At 45.5% G+C, this 20,621-nt stretch overlaps 1 protein-coding gene across 1 annotated transcript in view; it reads left to right on the plus strand.

Annotated features, from left to right (window-relative positions):
• The window catches only part of LOC109888415 (anoctamin-5-like), a 31,209-nt gene that overhangs the window by 6,702 nt on the left and 3,886 nt on the right, over nt 1-20,621 (plus strand). Inside the window, exons 2-19 of the mRNA XM_031812963.1 lie at nt 6,009-6,079; nt 11,373-11,480; nt 12,155-12,223; nt 13,562-13,846; nt 13,927-14,046; nt 14,166-14,281; nt 14,836-14,970; nt 17,202-17,307; nt 17,614-17,674; nt 17,792-17,943; nt 18,028-18,102; nt 18,222-18,450; nt 18,711-18,889; nt 19,028-19,125; nt 19,323-19,444; nt 19,543-19,748; nt 19,927-20,129; nt 20,323-20,428. Coding sequence (XP_031668823.1) covers nt 6,009-6,079; nt 11,373-11,480; nt 12,155-12,223; nt 13,562-13,846; nt 13,927-14,046; nt 14,166-14,281; nt 14,836-14,970; nt 17,202-17,307; nt 17,614-17,674; nt 17,792-17,943; nt 18,028-18,102; nt 18,222-18,450; nt 18,711-18,889; nt 19,028-19,125; nt 19,323-19,444; nt 19,543-19,748; nt 19,927-20,129; nt 20,323-20,428 — 2,441 coding nt within the window. The remainder of the gene's footprint in view (nt 1-6,008; nt 6,080-11,372; nt 11,481-12,154; nt 12,224-13,561; nt 13,847-13,926; nt 14,047-14,165; nt 14,282-14,835; nt 14,971-17,201; nt 17,308-17,613; nt 17,675-17,791; nt 17,944-18,027; nt 18,103-18,221; nt 18,451-18,710; nt 18,890-19,027; nt 19,126-19,322; nt 19,445-19,542; nt 19,749-19,926; nt 20,130-20,322; nt 20,429-20,621) is intronic.

A 20,621-nucleotide genomic window follows, 5' to 3' on the forward strand; every position in this document is an offset into this window, starting at 1 on the left:
CCTGTAAACATTTTTGTTGGACATGGTATGCCATGTGTATCCTGTACAAACGACTAATAAAACTTGAAACATGAATAACAGTGGAAGCCCAGTAGCTCAGGCCTCGTATTACCATTTAAATCACTAACCAAATTGGCTTGGTCTGATGAAATACATCATTTACCAGGCTGTCTAAAGGTTTATCTGGCTGAAACAATAAACAATCAGGAAGACTCTGTGACAGTCACTGGAAAGTAGACAGGTGCAGCCGGTGGGAGCAGGTGACGCAGGTGCTGTTAGGTCCTCACCAGCATCAAGGTGACAGCTTCTTTATACCACAAATAAACATTGAATAATGTATTCCTGTCCTCACACTGCCACTTACTGTGATTGAGCCAAACAGAGAATATATCAAACATATTTAACACATGGTCTTTTTGTTTGAGGCTAGTGTGTCTGTGTCTGGTGGATGCTACTCTAGATATTCTAATTCAGAATTTGTGTATCTATGATATCATAAAAGCATCTATCAATGTCCAGCAGCACTTTGTTAAGCAGACTAACCCCTTTGTCCTGTGTCTCTCCTCTGAAGAAGAGGGCCCTGCTGTGCTGACAGCATTCAGGATGAAACTATTAACAGGTACTGGCAGACGAAAGGCTTAATGTGACACCTGTCTGTCCATCCATCCTTTCATCCTCTCCTAACCTCACCTCATAGTCAGTGGCTGTGTCTGTATGTACTGCTGTCAGTTACTCTGAGGCTTGTGCTGTTTGCTCGCTGCTCAGCCTCCCTTCATGCCAGCGGCTGCAGAGCCAGACTCCTCATAGCCCAAACCCAGCCCTATACTACTCTGCATCCTCTGGTCCTGTGTGAGTGAGTTCCAAGGCCTTGGGTTTACCAGTGGATCGCTCCATTTGATTTAGTACAGGAAGCAAGGAAATGACCTTTGATTGAATTTACCTGTACCATATTTGACATTTTTAAATATATTTTTGTTGTGTGATTTTGTTGGGATAATTTTATCTGTGCATCTCTCTGTGGGTTATTTGATATATCAGAAAGGGAAACATGAGCAGAAACCTGCTAGATCTCTCCCTTTATAAAGATCTAGGCCCAAGGCTTAAGGCCAACACTCCTAGCAGATGCTGAAAGAACACCTGCACTGAGTGCTGACATCTTTATGCATTTATCCAGCACCTAAGAAATAATATGAACTGGGTGGTTTAAGCCTTGAAGGATGATTGGCTGAAAGCTGTGTTATATCAGACTGTATATGACCTCTTGGGGGGGGGGGGGGGGGGGGGTTGTTGTATATGGCCAATATACCACAGCTAGGGGCTGTATCCAGGCACTCTGCGTTGCTTCATGCATAAGAACAGCCCACACCCCCTCGGACCTTATTGCTTAAATGGATGTGCAAGACAATGTGAGATATTCATCACTCCAGACTACCCACTGAAGGTACAGTGCCTTGCGAAAGTATTCGGCCCCCTTGAACTTTGCGACCTTTTGCCACATTTCAGGCTTCAAACATAAAGATATAAAACTGTATTTTTTTGTGAAGAATCAACAACAAGTGGGACACAATCATGAAGTGGAACGACATTTATTGGATATTTAAAACTTTTTTAACATATCAAAAACTGAAAAATTGGGTGTGCAAAATGATTCAGCCCCCTTAAGTTAATACTTTGTAGCGCCACCTTTTGCTGCGATTACAGCTGTAAGTCGCTTGGGGTATGTCTCTATCAGTTTTGCACATCGAGAGACTGACATTTTTTCCCATTCCTCCTTGCAAAACAGCTCGAGCTCAGTGAGGTTGGATGGAGAGCATTTGTGAACAGCAGTTTTCAGTTCTTTCCACAGATTCTCGATTGGATTCAGGTCTGGACTTTGACTTGGCCATTCTAACACCTGGATATGTTTATTTTTGAACCATTCCATTGTAGATTTTGCTTTATGTTTTGGATCATTGTCTTGTTGGAAGACAAATCTCCGTCCCAGTCTCAGGTCTTTTGCAGACTCCATCAGGTTTTCTTCCAGAATGGTCCTGTATTTGGCTCCATCCATCTTCCCATCAATTTTAACCATCTTCCCTGTCCCTGCTGAAGAAAAGCAGGCCCAAACCATGATGCTGCCACCACCATGTTTGACAGTGGGGATGGTGTGTTCAGGGTGATGAGCTGTGTTGCTTTTACGCCAAACATAACGTTTTGCTTTGTTGCCAAAAAGTTCAATTTTGGTTTCATCTGACCAGAGCACCTTCTTCCACATGTTTGGTGTGTCTCCCAGGTGGCTTGTGGCAAACTTTAAACGACACTTTTTATGGATATCTTTAAGAAATGGCTTTCTTCTTGCCACTCTTCCATAAAGGCCAGATTTGTGCAATATACGACTGATTGTTGTCCTATGGACCTCTGAGACTATCACAGTGCAGGTGCATTTATACGGAGACTTGATTACACACAGGTGGATTGTATTTATCATCATTAGTCATTTAGGTCAACATTGGATCATTCAGAGATCCTCACTGAACTTCTGGAGAGAGTGTGCTGCACTGAAAGTAAAGGGGCTGAATAATTTTGCACGCCCAATTTTTCAGTTTTTGATTTGTTAAAAAAGTTTGAAATATCCAATAAATGTCGTTCCACTTCATGATTGTGTCCCACTTGTTGTTGATTCTTCACAAAAAAATACAGTTTTATATCTTTGTTTGAAGCCTGAAATGTGGCAAAAGGTCGCAAAGTTCAAGGGGGCCGAATACTTTCGCAAGGCACTGTACTTGTAGGTCAGCTACAGTAGGATGAGATGTTCTCTAGGACTTCTATGGGGTTATTAATGTCAGTTTAATTTAGCGTGTGCTGGAGACTACAGATGTGTTTACAGTAAGTTGGTGTTCTGCAGACAGTGGGTGTTATTTTGATGTACATCTTCACTAGTGGATCTTCTACTATCTGAATGTGGGTCTAGTTCCAGGAGGTGGTACACTACTTGACCAAAAGTATGTGGTCACTTGCTCATCAAACATCGCACTCCAAAATCATGGGCATTAATATGGAGTCGGTCCCCACCTTCGGTGCTATAACAGCCTCCACTCTGCTGGGACGGCTTTCCATTAGATGTTGGATCATTGCTGGGGGGGACTTTCTTCCATTCAGCCACAAGAGGATTATTGAGGTCGGGGACTGATGTTGGGCGATTAGGTCTGGCTCGCAATCGGCTTTCCAATGCATCCCAAAGGTGTTCGATGGGGTTGAGGTCAGAGCTCTGTGCAGGCCATAGAAGTTCTTCCACACCGATCTCGACAAACCATTTCTGTATGGACCTCGCTTTGTGCACGGGGGCACTATGCATTGAGGCAGGTAGCGTTCTCCTAGCATCCGCAAAACCCAGATTCATCCGTCGGACTTCCAGATGGTGAAGCATGATTCATCCCTCCAGAGAATGTGTTTCCACTGCTCCAGAGTCCAATGGTGGCAAGCTTTACATCACTCCAGCCAACGCTTGGCATTGCGCATGGTGGTCTTAGACTTGTGTGCGGCTGCTCTGCCTTGGAAACCCATTTTATGAAGCTCCCGACAAACAGTTCTTGTGCTGACATTGCTTCCAGAGGCAGTTTGGAACTCGGTGTTGCCACCGAGGACAGACCATTTTTACACGCTTCAGCACTCGACGGTCCCGTTCTATGAGCTTGTGTGGCCTACCACTTCGCGGCTGAGCCGTTGTTGCTCCTAGACGTTTTCACAGCACTTACAGTTGACCGGGGCAGCTCTAGCAGAGCAGAAATTTTAAAAGGTGGCCTCCTATGACAGTGCCACTTTGAAAGTCACTGAGCTCTTCAGTAAGGCCATTCTACTGCCAATGTTTGTCTATGGCGATTGTATGGCTGTGTGCTCGATTTTATACACCGGGTGTGGCTGAAATAATAGCCGAATCCACTAATTTGAAGGGGTGTTCACATACTTTTAAATATATGGGATATATACAAACAATAGTGTATTTATGTGTTTAACCATACTGTATTTGAGGATATGTGTCTCCCATTGTATTCATTTTTGAAAACATTGAAAAATGTGTGTTGCTTGGGTGCTGAGGTGTATGTGAACGTATGTATACTATGCGTATACTATACTGTGTGTTTCTGCATGTGTGTGGATGTGCTGCTATCTATAAATGTCTAATAAAAGTGGCCTTGTCCCTGTTTGGTAACACACTCCCTCTCTCTCTGTGTTTGCTCAGCTCTGGACTGATAATAACTGTTAGCAGTACAATCATCACAGCTTGGCACATCCCTCTGCTAGTTTGTCCTTCATAGGGGTTAGGGATGCTTGTGCTCAGACTCATCTGGCTGGCGGTCTCAGCATCATTCCTACCTGATGAGTTGTCTCTTTAATTTACCTCTCAGCTGTACAGAGCGGCTCCCTCAAGCCTCTCATTGGCTTGCAAGGCACTCAGTCAAACCTCTGGTTCTTTAAAAATATCCTACTCATCCAATGAAAGAAAGGCTCAGGGCAGAAGGAATCCTTCCTGTGGTAAGCTAGATTGTGTTACGTCTGAGGGAACTACAGGGCCTCTGACTGGGCTGCTGCCCCCTCCTCCATCCCTCCGTGTACGTAGAGGCCTAACCTCCCCACAGGAAGTGCTTGTTTCCCAGCATTCAGAAATAACCAGGCGGCAGGCAGCGCTGCAACATGAGCACATTCCCTCCTAGCGCTTTCTGCCAGGCTGGGGGAGTGCTCTGCTCTGCTGCTGGAATGCTGTGTGTCTCTGTCTGTGTCTCCAGATGGAAAGTGTGATTTTGTGAAAGTTGGTCTTTATAGGTATATGTGTTTAGTTCTTTCCCCTGGTTTTATCTCTGAGAGCTCTTGTGTCTTCATGTCTATTTCACCATGCTGTTGCCCTGAGGGCAGTCCATGTCAACACAGTGCTGTGTTGGGCTGTTCTGACATCTGACCACAACACAGTTCCACTGACAGACTAATGCTGTTTTCTTCACATCAGCAATCCCTGCTCTCAATATAGAACTATTGTGTAATATGAGGGAGACCGACTCGATCATCTGCAAAATCATTGGCAAATCTGTAGAAAAGGAATGTCTGTGGAAACGGAGGGATGGGTCATGGGATTTCATGGGCTTTAAGTAGTGTATCTGATGACATTACACAATCATTTTAGTTAAATAACACAGCTTTATTTTTCTAGGATTCATTTAGCCAATTGACTGTATGTAGTGAAGGTATCATACATGACCACAGGGAACACGTTTGACATTTCCATATCAAGTGTATGTTGTATCTCATATGAACTATTAGGCTAGTTGGTGTGATGAGGCTGGAATAATTACGTAAAATATCTAGACAAATAACCCATTGCTTTCGCTCAAGTAAATGAGTGGTTACACATTTCTGTACACATATCACTATGTCATTTGTACATTGTAAATAGTTTTCTGTTAAAGGGGCAATCCTTAGACCTATACCTCAGTGCAACATCATTTTTGAAATTTATATTTGTTTGAGTTGTCAACTAACGTGAATTCACCATGACATTGGATTTAGGTTGAAAGTTGGGTGAAATAGAGATGAAATTCCCTGATGTTGACGACTTTTTACAAATCCAATCAGTTTTCCACGATGATTCAATGTCATCACATTTTATATTTTTATTGAAATGATGTGGAAACAACATTGATTCAACCAGTTTTTCCCCAGTGGGATAGATGCAAGGACTGACCTTCCAAGATACCAAAATTATAGTTTTAAACATGTTTTGAGGCTATACTGTGTTTGTTTACATTTACAATATTTACCAACATTTGATTAAAACTAGTTTATATTTTGTGTTATGACGGGGTGTGACAGTTAAACTAAGCTCATGAGGCATGTATAAGTTATATTATTCAAGAATCAATGGACTCATATGCAGTATATCATTATACTATATATCCTAAGTCCAAAAATGTATGTAGCAACTGCAGATTGCCCTTTATGGGAACTAATCTCTGCTCGTGTTTCTTTTCTCTACACAGAGGAATGTAATGGCCACAGTCTTAATAACTTTGTAGAGGATGGAGGTACACAGCTACCTGGACAAACAGAGGTGAGTCCTATGACCCCATGTTGACCTGCCTGGACACTCTCCTTTCCCTCTGCATTAACATATCCCTGCCCTAGATGACTTCCCAAGGTCTCTGTGCTGTAATGCAGCAGTGTTCTGACATGCAACGGGCAAATTAATTGAACGCTGCAACAAACAAAAAACACATCAAATTATTTACATGATAAAGGTTAACAAAATGTTGAAGGTATACTGGATTAGTAGATACATTTTTCTGCACTTATGTGCGTATTTGGCTGTAAGTAATGTATGATTATGTGTTTTGTTTTTAGTCTTCCTCCACATGCTTGATTGATCCTCATCCGTGATCAATATTCTTGATCAATAGTGAGTGTGTATTGAAAATAGGTTGTTTTGCATGCCTTTGTGTACCTTGCCTAAGTTGGAAACAACTGACCTTTTTCTACTACAGTTCTCATTGTTCAGTCGCAAGACCTCAGTGTCTCTCAGAGAGCTCCTCTCTTTATCAGATCAGCTCTCCCCGGGCAATAAGCACAAACTAAAATACTGCCTACAGAGAGAATATTACTGTGTCTGTTATGTGTCTGTGTCCGTGTTCTCTATCCAGCATTAATCTGTTGTTCAAGAACGAGGGAACTTGAACACTTTCTCTCTCACTCATATTCAAGCGTGCTTTGACACATGAAGGGGGAAGGCCATACATTTCACATTGTTCTAATATGCTTTTCACAACCTAACTCTGTTGATGATCTTTGGAGTTATATGCTGTATCCACACCCTGTTTCCTTCCTCCCTGTTTGTGGGTGTTGGGGCTGATAAACAAAAAGGGGAGGGGCTCTGTTTCTCTTCCCGTCCTCCAGATGCCAGGATACCTCTGTATTATAGGGACCCGCCTCTGTTTCTCTTCCCGTCCTCCAGATGCCAGGATACCTCTGTATTATAGGGACCCGCCTCTGTTTCTCTTCCCGTCCTCCAGATGCCAGGATACCTCTGTATTATAGGGACCCGCCTCTGTTTCTCTTCCCGTCCTCCAGATGCCAGGATACCTCTGTATTATAGGGACCCGCCTCTGTTTCTCTTCCCGTCCTCCAGATGCCAGGATACCTCTGTATTATAGGGACCCGCCTCTGTTTCTCTTCCCGTCCTCCAGATGCCAGGATACCTCTGTATTATAGGGACCCGCCTCTGTTTCTCTTCCCGTCCTCCAGATGCCAGGATACCTCTGTATTATAGGGACCCGCCTCTGTTTCTCTTCCCGTCCTCCAGATGCCAGGATACCTCTGTATTATAGGGACCCGCCTCTGTTTCTCTTCCCGTCCTCCAGATGCCAGGATACCTCTGTATTATAGGGACCCGCCTCTGTTTCTCTTCCCGTCCTCCAGATGCCAGGATACCTCTGTATTATAGGGACCCGCCTCTGTTTCTCTTCCCGTCCTCCAGATGCCAGGATACCTCTGTATTATAGGGACCCGCCTCTGTTTCTCTTCCCGTCCTCCAGATGCCAGGATACCTCTGTATTATAGGGACCCGCCTCTGTTTCTCTTCCCGTCCTCCAGAGCCAGGATACCTCTGTATTATAGGGACCCACCTCTGTTTCTCTTCCTGTCCTCCAGATGCCAGGATACCTCTGTATTATAGGGACCCGCCTCTGTTTCTCTTCCCGTCCTCCAGATGCCAGGATACCTCTGTATTATAGGGACCCGCCTCTGTTTCTCTTCCCGTCCTCCAGAGCCAGGATACCTCTGTATTATAGCGACCCACCTCTGTTTCTCTTCCCGTCCTCCAGATGCCAGGATACCTCTGTATTATAGGGACCCGCCTCTGTTTCTCTTCCCGTCCTCCAGAGCCAGGATACCTCTGTATTATAGCGACCCACCTCTGTTTCTCTTCCTGTCCTCCAGATGCCAGGATACCTCTGTATTATAGGGACCCGCCTCTGTTTTGTCGCACACTAAGCTAATTGGACTGAAACACTTTTCCTCCTAGTCACACGGTGAAACAGACCCCACACAGGCAATCCTTCTTCACAATTGAGGTTCAAAAGATGATGTAAGACCTGGAATTGGTGAACATAATCTTAGCCGATTGGACCAAGAAAAGCCATTTTCCTCCACTCCAGGTCCAAGGCTGTGTCTAAGGTTTTTTTCCCTCTGTCGTCCTGACTGCAGAGCATAGCACTGTAAATACTTCGCTGTACCCCTCAGGTAAAACCGGGAGTAAGCAAACCTATTTGAGAAACAGCCTTTAACCCACTGCATGTACAATCTCCTGAATTTCACAAACATTTAACTTTTTGACAAGGGTGCTTTCTCCTGCACATGCTTAATATGCTTATAAATAAACTGGAGTGTGGAGTGTTGAACTGAGAAACTGGACCCTGGCCAACTGGAGTGTGGAGTGTTGAACTGAGAAACTGGACCCTGGCCAACTGGAGTGTGGAGTGTTGAACTGAGAAACTGGACCCTGGCCAACTGGAGTGTGGAGTGTTGAACTGAGAAACTGGACCCTGGCCAACTGGAGTGTGGAGTGTTGAACTGAGAAACTGGACCCTGGCCAACTGGAGTGTGGAGTGTTGAACTGAGAAACTGGACCCTGGCCAACTGGAGTGTGGAGTGTTGAACTGAGAAACTGGACCCTGGCCAACTGGAGTGTGGAGTGTTGAACTGAGAAACTGGACCCTGGCCAACTGGAGTGTGGAGTGTTGAACTGAGAAACTGGACCCTGGCCAACTGGAGTGTGGAGTGTTGAACTGAGAAACTGGACCCTGGCCAACTGGAGTGTGGAGTGTTGAACTGAGAAACTGGACCCTGGCCAACTGGAGTGTGGAGTGTTGAACTGAGAAACTGGACCCTGGCCAACTGGAGTGTGGAGTGTTGAACTGAGAAACTGGACCCTGGCCAACTGGAGTGTGGAGTGTTGAACTGAGAAACTGGACCCTGGCCAACTGGAGTGTGGAGTGTTGAACTGAGAAACTGGACCCTGGCCAACTGGAGTGTGGAGTGTTGAACTGAGAAACTGGACCCTGGCCAACTGGAGTGTGGAGTGTTGAACTGAGAAACTGGACCCTGGCCAACTGGAGTGTGGAGTGTTGAACTGAGAAACTGGACCCTGGCCAACTGGAGTGTGGAGTGTTGAACTGAGAAACTGGACCCTGGCCAACTGGAGTGTGGAGTGTTGAACTGAGAAACTGGACCCTGGCCAACTGGAGTGTGGAGTGTTGAACTGAGAAACTGGACCCTGGCCAACTGGAGTGTGGAGTGTTGAACTGAGAAACTGGACCCTGGCCAACTGGAGTGTGGAGTGTTGAACTGAGAAACTGGACCCTGGCCAACTGGAGTGTGGAGTGTTGAACTGAGAAACTGGACCCTGGCCAACTGGAGTGTGGAGTGTTGAACTGAGAAACTGGACCCTGGCCAACTGGAGTGTGGAGTGTTGAACTGAGAAACTGGACCCTGGCCAACTGGAGTGTGGAGTGTTGAACTGAGAAACTGGACCCTGGCCAACTGGAGTGTGGAGTGTTGAACTGAGAAACTGGACCCTGGCCAACTGGAGTGTGGAGTGTTGAACTGAGAAACTGGACCCTGGCCAACTGGAGTGTGGAGTGTTGAACTGAGAAACTGGACCCTGGCCAACTGGAGTGTGGAGTGTTGAACTGAGAAACTGGACCCTGGCCAACTGGAGTGTGGAGTGTTGAACTGAGAAACTGGACCCTGGCCAACTGGAGTGTGGAGTGTTGAACTGAGAAACTGGACCCTGGCCAACTGGAGTGTGGAGTGTTGAACTGAGAAACTGGACCCTGGCCAACTGGAGTGTGGAGTGTTGAACTGAGAAACTGGACCCTGGCCAACTGGAGTGTGGAGTGTTGAACTGAGAAACTGGACCCTGGCCAACTGGAGTGTGGAGTGTTGAACTGAGAAACTGGACCCTGGCCAACTGGAGTGTGGAGTGTTGAACTGAGAAACTGGACCCTGGCCAACTGGAGTGTGGAGTGTTGAACTGAGAAACTGGACCCTGGCCAACTGGAGTGTGGAGTGTTGAACTGAGAAACTGGACCCTGGCCAACTGGAGTGTGGAGTGTTGAACTGAGAAACTGGACCCTGGCCAACTGGAGTGTGGAGTGTTGAACTGAGAAACTGGACCCTGGCCAACTGGAGTGTGGAGTGTTGAACTGAGAAACTGGACCCTGGCCAACTGGAGTGTGGAGTGTTGAACTGAGAAACTGGACCCTGGCCAACTGGAGTGTGGAGTGTTGAACTGAGAAACTGGACCCTGGCCAACTGGAGTGTGGAGTGTTGAACTGAGAAACTGGACCCTGGCCAACTGGAGTGTGGAGTGTTGAACTGAGAAACTGGACCCTGGCCAACTGGAGTGTGGAGTGTTGAACTGAGAAACTGGACCCTGGCCAACTGGAGTGTGGAGTGTTGAACTGAGAAACTGGACCCTGGCCAACTGGAGTGTGGAGTGTTGAACTGAGAAACTGGACCCTGGCCAACTGGAGTGTGGAGTGTTGAACTGAGAAACTGGACCCTGGCCAACTGGAGTGTGGAGTGTTGAACTGAGAAACTGGACCCTGGCCAACTGGAGTGTGGAGTGTTGAACTGAGAAACTGGACCCTGGCCAACTGGAGTGTGGAGTGTTGAACTGAGAAACTGGACCCTGGCCAACTGGAGTGTGGAGTGTTGAACTGAGAAACTGGACCCTGGCCAACTGGAGTGTGGAGTGTTGAACTGAGAAACTGGACCCTGGCCAACTGGAGTGTGGAGTGTTGAACTGAGAAACTGGACCCTGGCCAACTGGAGTGTGGAGTGTTGAACTGAGAAACTGGACCCTGGCCAACTGGAGTGTGGAGCATTGTGATTGAAGAGTATTGTGTGTGCCAGGTTTGGGGCTTGGATCAAGAAGTGGCTGTATACTGGTCTGGGATGATCTGAGAATATCAAGATTAGGTTTAACGTTATTATAAAAACCAAAAGGTTAATTTCAGGCCCGAGTACAGTATGTACCACTTTGCTTGCCATAGTTGAGGGCTACGTTTAGCATAATGATAGGCATGCCTTCACTGGAAAATGTCCAGGATCCACTGCATCCTAACTCCTATTCAAGTTACATAAGACAAACCACACAAAATAAAGTTCACACTCATTACAAAATAAATGTGTCCTAAACTATATACTAAACTACGACCATGTACTTTTAATGTGCTTTTAACATGCATCGTCACATTCAGTAAACAGATGTTCTCTGTTCATAGGAGGAGGAGAGAAATAGTTTGTGTGGGTTAGTGTTCTGACACTCTTCTCTGTCTGCCCTCCAGACGGACAGACTACAGCAGAACAAAGACACCGTGTTCTTCAGGGACGGGGTTCGCAGGATTGACTTCATACTGTCGTACCTAGATGACAAGGATGGAGAGAAGAAGCAGGTGGGCAGCATAACGCACCATCATCAACACCGTGACAGAGAGCAGTGTGTGGTTACAGAGAGACACATGGCAGTTTATCAACACGGACATGACAGCACAGAGCATTAACCTTGGAGTGGTCAGGTTTGCTTTGAGCCTGAACGACTTCAGTAAGAACACAGCTATTTCAGTTTTCCGTTGCAATACCTTTTTTCACAGTAAAGACGGTGTCTGGGGTTAATTGACCACGTGACCATGACTCATAATCAGCCTGAATCAGGGCGGTAAAGAGGAGAAGGTGGCTAAAAGGAAGTGGCTGACAAGTTCCCAGTGGTTGAAACTTTGTTGTTGGGGTAATTGCATCACCTCTTTCTTGACCGAGAAGCAAAGATTTCATGCCACAGACAGACCATAGACAGACCAAATGTCATTATTACAAGGCCCTCTAGCTTCTGATTTTTGGACTTTGAGAATGCTGTGACTGGTGCCAGGCAGTCTTTCAACAGAGCTTCTACAAGAACAAAAATGGATCCTCCCAAGGAAAGATTATGAGAATGAATGGGGAAGTTAGAATACAAGGAAGGATAAAGTGATAGCAGAGATGATAGAGGGGGAGATACAAGGATAAATGCTTTTCTGCCCTGATCCTTGCTATTGCGTAAAGTGCATGTGTGTTTGTCTCTGTATTTGTACAGGAGAGGAGGAGGGAATTTGAGGCCAACCTTAAGAAGGCTGGACTGGAGCTTGAGACTGAGGACAAATCGGTGAGTTACCCATCCGTGGCACGCTGTCGTCCTCTAGTGGTCATCATGCAGCAGCACATCACATTACTGCAAAGTGGGGAATATCTCAGCAGAGCTTTCTTAAAGGGGAATTTCACTCCACAGTCTTCTTTCCTCAGTGGTAGAAGGGTTTTTAACATATACTGAGTGTACAAAACTTTAGGAAAACCTGCTCTTGCCACAACAGACTGACCAGGTGAATCCAGGTGAAAGCTTACCTTATATGATTCCTTCAACCAGTGTAGATGGAGGCGACAGGTTAAAGAAGGTAATTTAAGCCTTGAGACAATTGAGACATGGATTGTGTATGTGTGCCATTCAGAGGGTGAACAGGCAAGATAAAAGATGTAAGTGCCTTTGAACAGGGTATGGTAGTACGTGCCAGGTGCACAGGTTGGTGTGTGTCAAGAACTGCAACACATCTGGGTTTTCACGCTCAACACTTTCAAATCCAATTTTATTTGTCACATACACATGGTTAGCAGATGTTAATGCGAGTGTAGCGAAATGCTTGTGCTTCTAGTTCCGACAATGCAGTAATAACCAACGAGTAATCTACCTAACAATTCCACAACTACTACCTTATACACACAAGTGTAAAGGGATAAAGAATTTGTACATGAAGATATATGAATGAGTGATGGTACAGAACGGCATAGGCAAGATGCAGTATATGGTATCGAGTACAGTATATGAGATGATGAGATGAGTAATGTAGGGTATGTAAACAAAGTGGCATAGTTTAAAGTGGCTAGTGATACATGTATTACATAAAGATGCAGTAGATGATATAGAGTACAGTATATACATATGAGATGAGTAATTTAGGGTATGTAAACATTATATTAAGTAGCATTGTTTAAAGTGGCTAGTGATATATTTTTACATCAATGTCCATTATTAAAGTGGCTGGAGTTGAGTCAGTGTGTTGGCAGCAGCCACTCAATGTTAGTGGTGGCTGTTTAACAGTCTGATGGTTTCCTGTGTGTATCAAGAATGTTCCACCACCCGAAGGACATCCAGCCAACTTGACACAACTGTGGGAAGCATTTGGGTCACCTTGTTGTCCATGCCCCGATGAATTGAGGCTGTTCTGAAATTAACTCAATATTAGGAAGCTGTTCCTAATATTTTGTACAGAGTGTTTGTTTCTATGTTTTCTTTACAAACTTTTAGGTGAAAATGTGTACTATATTCAAATGGATTTAAAAAAAATATCATATCATACTCAATATTTTAAATGATTACTCTGTTTTGTGCTTAAATTGTATGGTCAGTCAAATTGCCTCGCTCTGTCCTCTCTGAACTCCTTCCTCTTAGGACTCGGATGATCTGAAAACATACTTCCTGAAGATCCACGCCCCGTGGGAGGTGTTGGCCACCTACGCTGATGTGCTGAAGATCAAGGTTCCCTTTAAGGAAAGCGACATCCCCCACGGACAGGACGTTCCACTGGAGTGGCTCTCCCGACCGTTCCGCCTGCCAGGGAAGGTGATGCGCCCACAGCCTGACTACTTCACCTCTCCATTTGATAAGGACAAGATAGACTTCTTCCTCATCAAAAACCAAGACACCTTCTTCCCCCCCTCCACACGCAACAGAATAGTGAGTACAGAATCTTAACACAGAATCCAGAGAGACACGCGCGCACACACACACACAGATCTGATGTCCCTTCCTGTCAGGTGTACTACATCCTGTCTCGCTGTCCGTACCATAAAGAGGACCGCAAGGAGACAGACAAGAAAGGTATCAAGCGGTTGCTGAACAACGGGACCTACACCTCAGCCTTCCCACTTCATGATGTAAGAATCATGTGACGCCCCACCTACATCACATCAACATACTCACAGTAGATTTCATGTGAAGATGTCAGATTTATTTCTAAACTAGAGCTGATTATCCTCCTGTCTCATGCTGTCAGTGTCGATACTGGGAGAGGAACACAAATGAGCAGTGTGAGAGCGAACGTTACCACCTCTATAAGAATTGGGCTAGGTTCCTCTGTTTCTACAAGGAGCAGCCCCTCAACCTCATCAGGTAAGATAAAATCGGCTGGACATCGGTTACATTTCCCCCATGCATGGACACAAAGATCTACGTCTATAACGGGGGGAGGGGAGGGAGGGAGGGAAGTGGGCGAACTCAGTCCGGCTTTAAACTTACACTTGAAAGTTGGAATAGTAGAATGCACAAGGTGCAATTTCGAAATTGGGTCATCAGTTCCTCTTGTCATGTCAGTCATTGTATATCTTAGAGAGATATTTATAACTTGTCAGAAATGTCAGCTAACGTTTTTTTACTTAGGTTTTTCAGACCATAGATATTGTAACAATTTGTCACTCAAATGTCACATGAATACACATTAGACATGACAAAATGTCTAGACTTGCATGAAAATGTGCTTTAAACCTGCAACATTCACTCCACCAACAAGAGCGGTGTGAACAGTTTGTGTCATCAACAGCCTGTGCCCATAGAAATAGACGTGGTGTGCACATGGGGGGGGGGGCTGATCTATAACACCATGCAAATACTAAGTGTCCCTACTCCCTAATGCCAAATAAGTTTAATTATGTCTGTGTTGTTAACAGGAAGTATTATGGGGAGAAGATTGGGATCTACTTTGCCTGGCTGGGCTTCTACACAGAGATGTTGTTCTTTGCTGCGGTCATGGGCGTCATATGTTTTACCTATGGTGTGCTAAGCTACGATGACAATTTAACAAGGTTAGTACCACCAGGGGGCAGAAAGGTGCCATATTTGAAAAATAGGAAAACAGTTAATTGTCTGCATTTAAACAGGCAGCCCAATTCTAATATTTCGCCCAATTATTGGCAGATGATCAATCAATCAATCAAATGTATTTATAAAGCCCTTTTTACATCAGTCGATGTCACAAAGTGATGTACAGAAACCCAGTCTAAAGCCCCAAACAGCAAGCAATGCAAATGTAGAAGCACGCTAGCTAGGAAAAACTCCCTAGAAAGGCCAGAACCTAGGAGGAAACCTAGAGAGGAACCAGGTTCTGAGTGGTGGCCAGTCCTCTTCTGGCTGTGCCGGGTGGAGATTATAACAGAACATGGCCAAGATGTTCAAAAGTTCATAGATGACCAGCAGGGTCAAATAATAATAATCACAGTTGTTGTAGAGGTTGCAACAGGTCAGCACCTCAGGAGTAAATGTCAGTTGGCTTTTCATAGCCGATCATTCAGAGTTAGAGACAGCAGGTGCGGAAGAGAGAGAGTCCAAAACAGCAGGTCCGGGACAAGGTAGCACGTCCAGTGAACAGGTCAGGGTTCCATAGCCGCAGGCAGAACAGTTGAAACTGGAGCAGCAGCATGACCAGGTGGACTGGGGACAGCAAGGAGTCATCAGGCCAAGTAGTCCTGCCTCAGGACTATAGGAGTAGTCTTGAGGCATGGTCCTAGGGCTGAGGTCCTCCGAGAGAAGAGAGAGAGAGAGAATCAGAGGGAGCATACTTAAATTCACACAGGACACCGGATAAGACAGAAGAAATACTCCAGATATAACAGACTGACCCTAGCCCCCCGACACATAAACCTTCGCAGCATAAATACTGGAGGCTAAGACAGGAGGGGTTGGGAGACACTGTGGCCCTGTCCGACGATACCCCCGGACAGGGCCAACAGGCAGGATATAACCCCACCCACTTTGCCAAAGCACAGCCCCCACACCACTAGAGTGATATCTTCAACCACCAACCTATTACCCTGAGACAAGGCCGAGTATAGCCCACAAAGATCTCCACCACGGCACAAACCCGAGGGGGGCGTCAACCCAGACAGGAAGATCACGTCAGGGACTCAACCCACTCGACGCACCCCTCCTAGGGACAGCATGGAAGAGCACCAGTAAGTAAGCCAGTGAATCAGCCCCAGTAATAGGGTTAGAGGCAGAGAATCCCAGTGGAGAGAGGGGAACCGACCAGGCAGAGACAACAAGGGCGGTTTGTCGCTCCAGTGCCTTTCCGTTCACCTTCACACTCCTGGGCCAGACTACACTCAGTCATAGGACCTACTGAAGAGATGAGTCTTCAATAAAGACTTAAAGGTCGAGACCGAGTCTGCGTCTCTCACATGGATAGGCAGACCATTCCATAAAAATGGAGCTCTATAGGAGAAAGCCCTGCCTCCAGCTGTTTGCTTAGAAATTCTAGGGACAATAAGGAGGCCTGCATCTTGTGACAATAGCGTATGTTCGGCAGGACTAAATCTGGACCTAGCACTGGAGTAATATGATCAAATCTTTTGATTCTAGTCAAGATTCTCGCAGCTGTGTTTAGCACTAACTGAAGTTTATTTAGTGCTTTATCCGGGTAGCCGGAAAGTAGAGCATTGCAGTAGTCTAATCTAGAAGTGACAAAAGCATGGATACATTTTTCTGCATCATTTTAGGATAGAAAGTTTCTGATTTTTGCAATGCTATGAAGATGAAAAAGTTGTCCTCAAAATATTCTTGATATGTTCGTCAAAAGAGAGATCAGGGTGCAGAGTAACACAGAGGTCCTTCACAGTTTTGTTTGAGACAACTGTACAACCATCAAGATTAATTGTCAGATTCAACAGAAGATCTCTTTGTTTCTTGGGACCTAGAACAAGCCTCTCTGTTTTGTCCGAGTTTAAAAAGTACAAAAGTTTTTTTTTAAGTAACAACAACTAAGATCTGATCTCAATGTTCAAAATACAAATGATTGGGCTGCCTGTTTAAACACAGCCTTGGAATCATGCCCAAGTGGGCTCTCATACACACACACCTAATGGTGTGTATTCAGTATATTAATAATAATTGTGTAAAAAAAAAAACATCTTTGTTGTTGCACATCCAGCAGTACACTAAATCACACAACTCCGTCAGTCTATACAGGACATGTAAAGTCATATCATATGTATTAATGTTCTTTCCCACTTTCTATTCTTCCTATTTATCTCTCCCACAGTAAGGAGATCTGTGACCCCAGCATTGGAGGGAGGACTGTGATGTGTCCGCTGTGTGATAAGAAGTGTAGTTACTGGAAGCTCAACTCCACGTGCCTCTCATCCTGGGTAAAGGAACATACACATTTGATTCTGTCATTCAGTCACAATGTAATCTTTCCTCAAATGGCTAATCATAATCTCTTGATGATTGGCCATTAGATCTAATTATTAATGGCTCTTCACACTTAAAAAAATAATGGCTGTGTAAATATTCTGCATGCTTAGCTTATTGTTTAAACCAGCCTGTCAATCAAAGCCAGTGAAATCTTCCATGCTGAGTGTGCAGTATGTCATATTGCTGTGGCCAAAGCACAGCATGTAATTTCCTCTGGGTGGTTAGGAGCTCATCCTGTCCCATGTTCCCTCTTCCAGCAATCCCATCTGTTTGATAACGAGGGGACAGTGTTCTTTGCCATGTTTATGGGGATCTGGGGTAAGTGTCTGTCCACTCTGTTGTTACTGTATTAACGTGTTGGAGAATTACAGTACATCCCCTGTGAGGGAGACAGACTGTTACTGTTAGAGTGTAATGACCCTGTCGGTTCTGCAGTGACTCTGTTCCTGGAGTTCTGGAAGCGGCGCCAGGCCCAGTTGGAGTATGAGTGGGACCTGGTGGATTTCGAGGAGGAGCAGCAGCAGCTCCAGATCCGCCCGGAGTTTGAGACCAAGTGCACTGACCAGAGACTCAACCGGATCACCCAGGTACGGGCTGCCAGCTGGTTATTACACACTAAAGTGTTCAATGTAAACTACTGACTGGGCTTTCCATGATTTGTTATTGTGCAGGAAATGGAGCCGTACCTACCCCTCCCCAAAAAGTGTGGTCGCTTTTGTCTCTCCGGGGTTACTGTTCTGTTCTGGGTAAGCCAACATACTACACCAACTCTGTGTGTCTGCAAGCATTTGTTTGCCAGTGTGCAGTATACTGTATGTGTGCTGTATGTGTGCACTGTAGCATGTGGATTTTGTTTTCTCCACAGATGCTTCTGATTGTGGCCTGTATCACTGGGGTGATAGTCTACAGGCTGGCTGTGTATGCAGCCTTCGCCAGCATCATGAAGGACAGCCCCACTAAGAAGATCCATCTGGTGGGCTCTCTCATCACCCCGCAGCTCGCTACCTCGGTCACCGCCTCCTTTATCAACTTTGTCATCATTATGATCCTTAACTTCTTCTATGAGCGAGTGGCCATCTGGATCACAGATATGGGTGAGGAGGAGTAGCTCGCTATCATGACGATTTTCTCAGGAGGAGCAGGAAATGCAGGGGGATGGAACACTGATGGAAAATCAAGTTAAAGTGATGTTTTCCCCAGGTCACATTAACTATACATTTCCTACTCATTTATTTTTTTCCAAATTTTTTCTCCTATAAAGATTCACTCATACCTCAGCAGTACTTTGCACCCATTAGTTTAGGTAGCTGGTGTGCCTTGAATGGCTTTGACCTCCAACTACTTGCTCCAACAGAAATTCCCAAGACACATCTGGAGTATGAAAACAAGTTGACAATGAAGATGTTCCTCTTCCAGTTTGTCAACTACTATTCTTCATGTTTCTACGTGGCCTTCTTCAAGGGCAAATTTGTGGGTTACCCAGGCAACTACACGTACATGTTTGGCAAATACAGCAGGCTGAGGAACGAGGAGGTGAGCTTTGTCACACACCATCTACAGTATATGAACATATTCTACTATATGAAACTCACACCTTTTGAAGAATAAACTACAGTATTTATGTTTTGATCTCAAACCTAACTGTTAAACACCCACTGCAATTTGTCCCAGTGTGACCCAGGAGGCTGTCTGATTGAGCTGACCACCCAGCTGGTGATTGTCATGACAGGGAAGCAGGTGTGTGGGAACATCCAGGAGGCCCTACTGCCGTGAGTTTCACTGACCTCTGTGCTCCTTCTGATAGACTGCGAAATGTACCTCGATGACCTTTCAGTTGCATATCTACTCCACCATGGGGTGTGAACCAGCTTGAACTTGTTAAAGATGTCTGACATTCAGTCTGTCATTTGTACACGTGCCCTCCTCAGAGTTCAGTATTCTCTTGATCTATATTATATCCTGTCAGGCTGCTGAGGAACTGGTGGTGCAGCAGGAAGGCCCGGAAAGACCAGTACAGCCGCTGGGAGCAGGACCACGACCTGCAGAACTTCAGCCAGCTGGGCCTGTTCTATGAGTACCTGGAGATGGGTAAGAAGGCCCTTAACCCACTTCACTCTCTTCCCACATAGACAGGAGACGATGTAGGGCTGTTCATCAACATTCTCTCTCTCTCTCTCTCTCTGCAGTAATCCAGTTTGGCTTCATCACTCTGTTTGTGGCCTCTTTCCCCCTGGCCCCCCTGCTGGCCCTCTGTAACAACATCCTGGAGGTCAGAGTGGACTCCTGGAAGTTCACCACCCAGTTCCGCCGGCCTGTGGCGGCCAAGGCCCACAACATCGGAGCATGGCAGGAGATCCTCAATGTGGTGGCCATCTTGTCCGTTGTCACCAATGTGAGTAGGATTAAATGTTATTAAGCTGTAGCCACGTTGTTGTTATCAAGTGTTCAAATCTATGTCTTTATTGTTAAACAGACCCATTTTACAATTCATATATACTGTATAATCAAAATACAGTAATTCAATAGTTCAATGTGTCTCGGATCCCCTCTCATACTCTCTCATCTCCCAGGCCTTCATCATGGCCTTTACTTCAGACATGATCCCCCGCCTGGTCTACCTGTATGCCTACCACCCTGGCTCTGAAGCCACCATGAGTGGCTACATCAACAACAGCCTGTCAGTGTATGACATCTCCCAGATCCCTCTCCTCAGTACACCCGAGGAGGGGGCGATTCCTGCCTGGTTCAACAGCTCCTTCATCACCACCTGCAGGTGGGAATCGACTGCAATGCCAGGCCACTCACTTGCACATTTAAATACCCTTTGTCTTGACTTCACTTGACGTCTTGACTATGAAGCTGTGATTGTATTAATCCAGATGTTTACAGAGGACAGGTCAATGCTTGGGGTTTAGCACGATTGTATGTAGTTGTTGTCTTGACATTGGCCCTATATATTGTCTCAGGTACCGTGACTACCGCTACCCTCCAGGCCACCAGAGGCAGTACTCCCACACTATGCAATTCTGGCACATCCTGGCAGCCAAACTGGCCTTCATCATTATCATGGAGGTAAGCCATCCAAAATATGTCTATGGAACACAGCACATCTCTCCACTCTAAACCAGCAGGTGCTCTAACAATTATATACAGTATGCAGCAGAGCCCAATCTTTTCTATCACTGTCTTTCAACATGTTATCATCCGTACTTCATAAGGTGAGTGTGTGATAATGGTATGCTCTGTAAAGAAATGTCTTCCTTTA

Source organism: Oncorhynchus kisutch, linkage group LG3 (assembly GCF_002021735.2).
Source record: "Oncorhynchus kisutch isolate 150728-3 linkage group LG3, Okis_V2, whole genome shotgun sequence".
Classification (NCBI taxonomy): domain Eukaryota; kingdom Metazoa; phylum Chordata; class Actinopteri; order Salmoniformes; family Salmonidae; genus Oncorhynchus; species Oncorhynchus kisutch.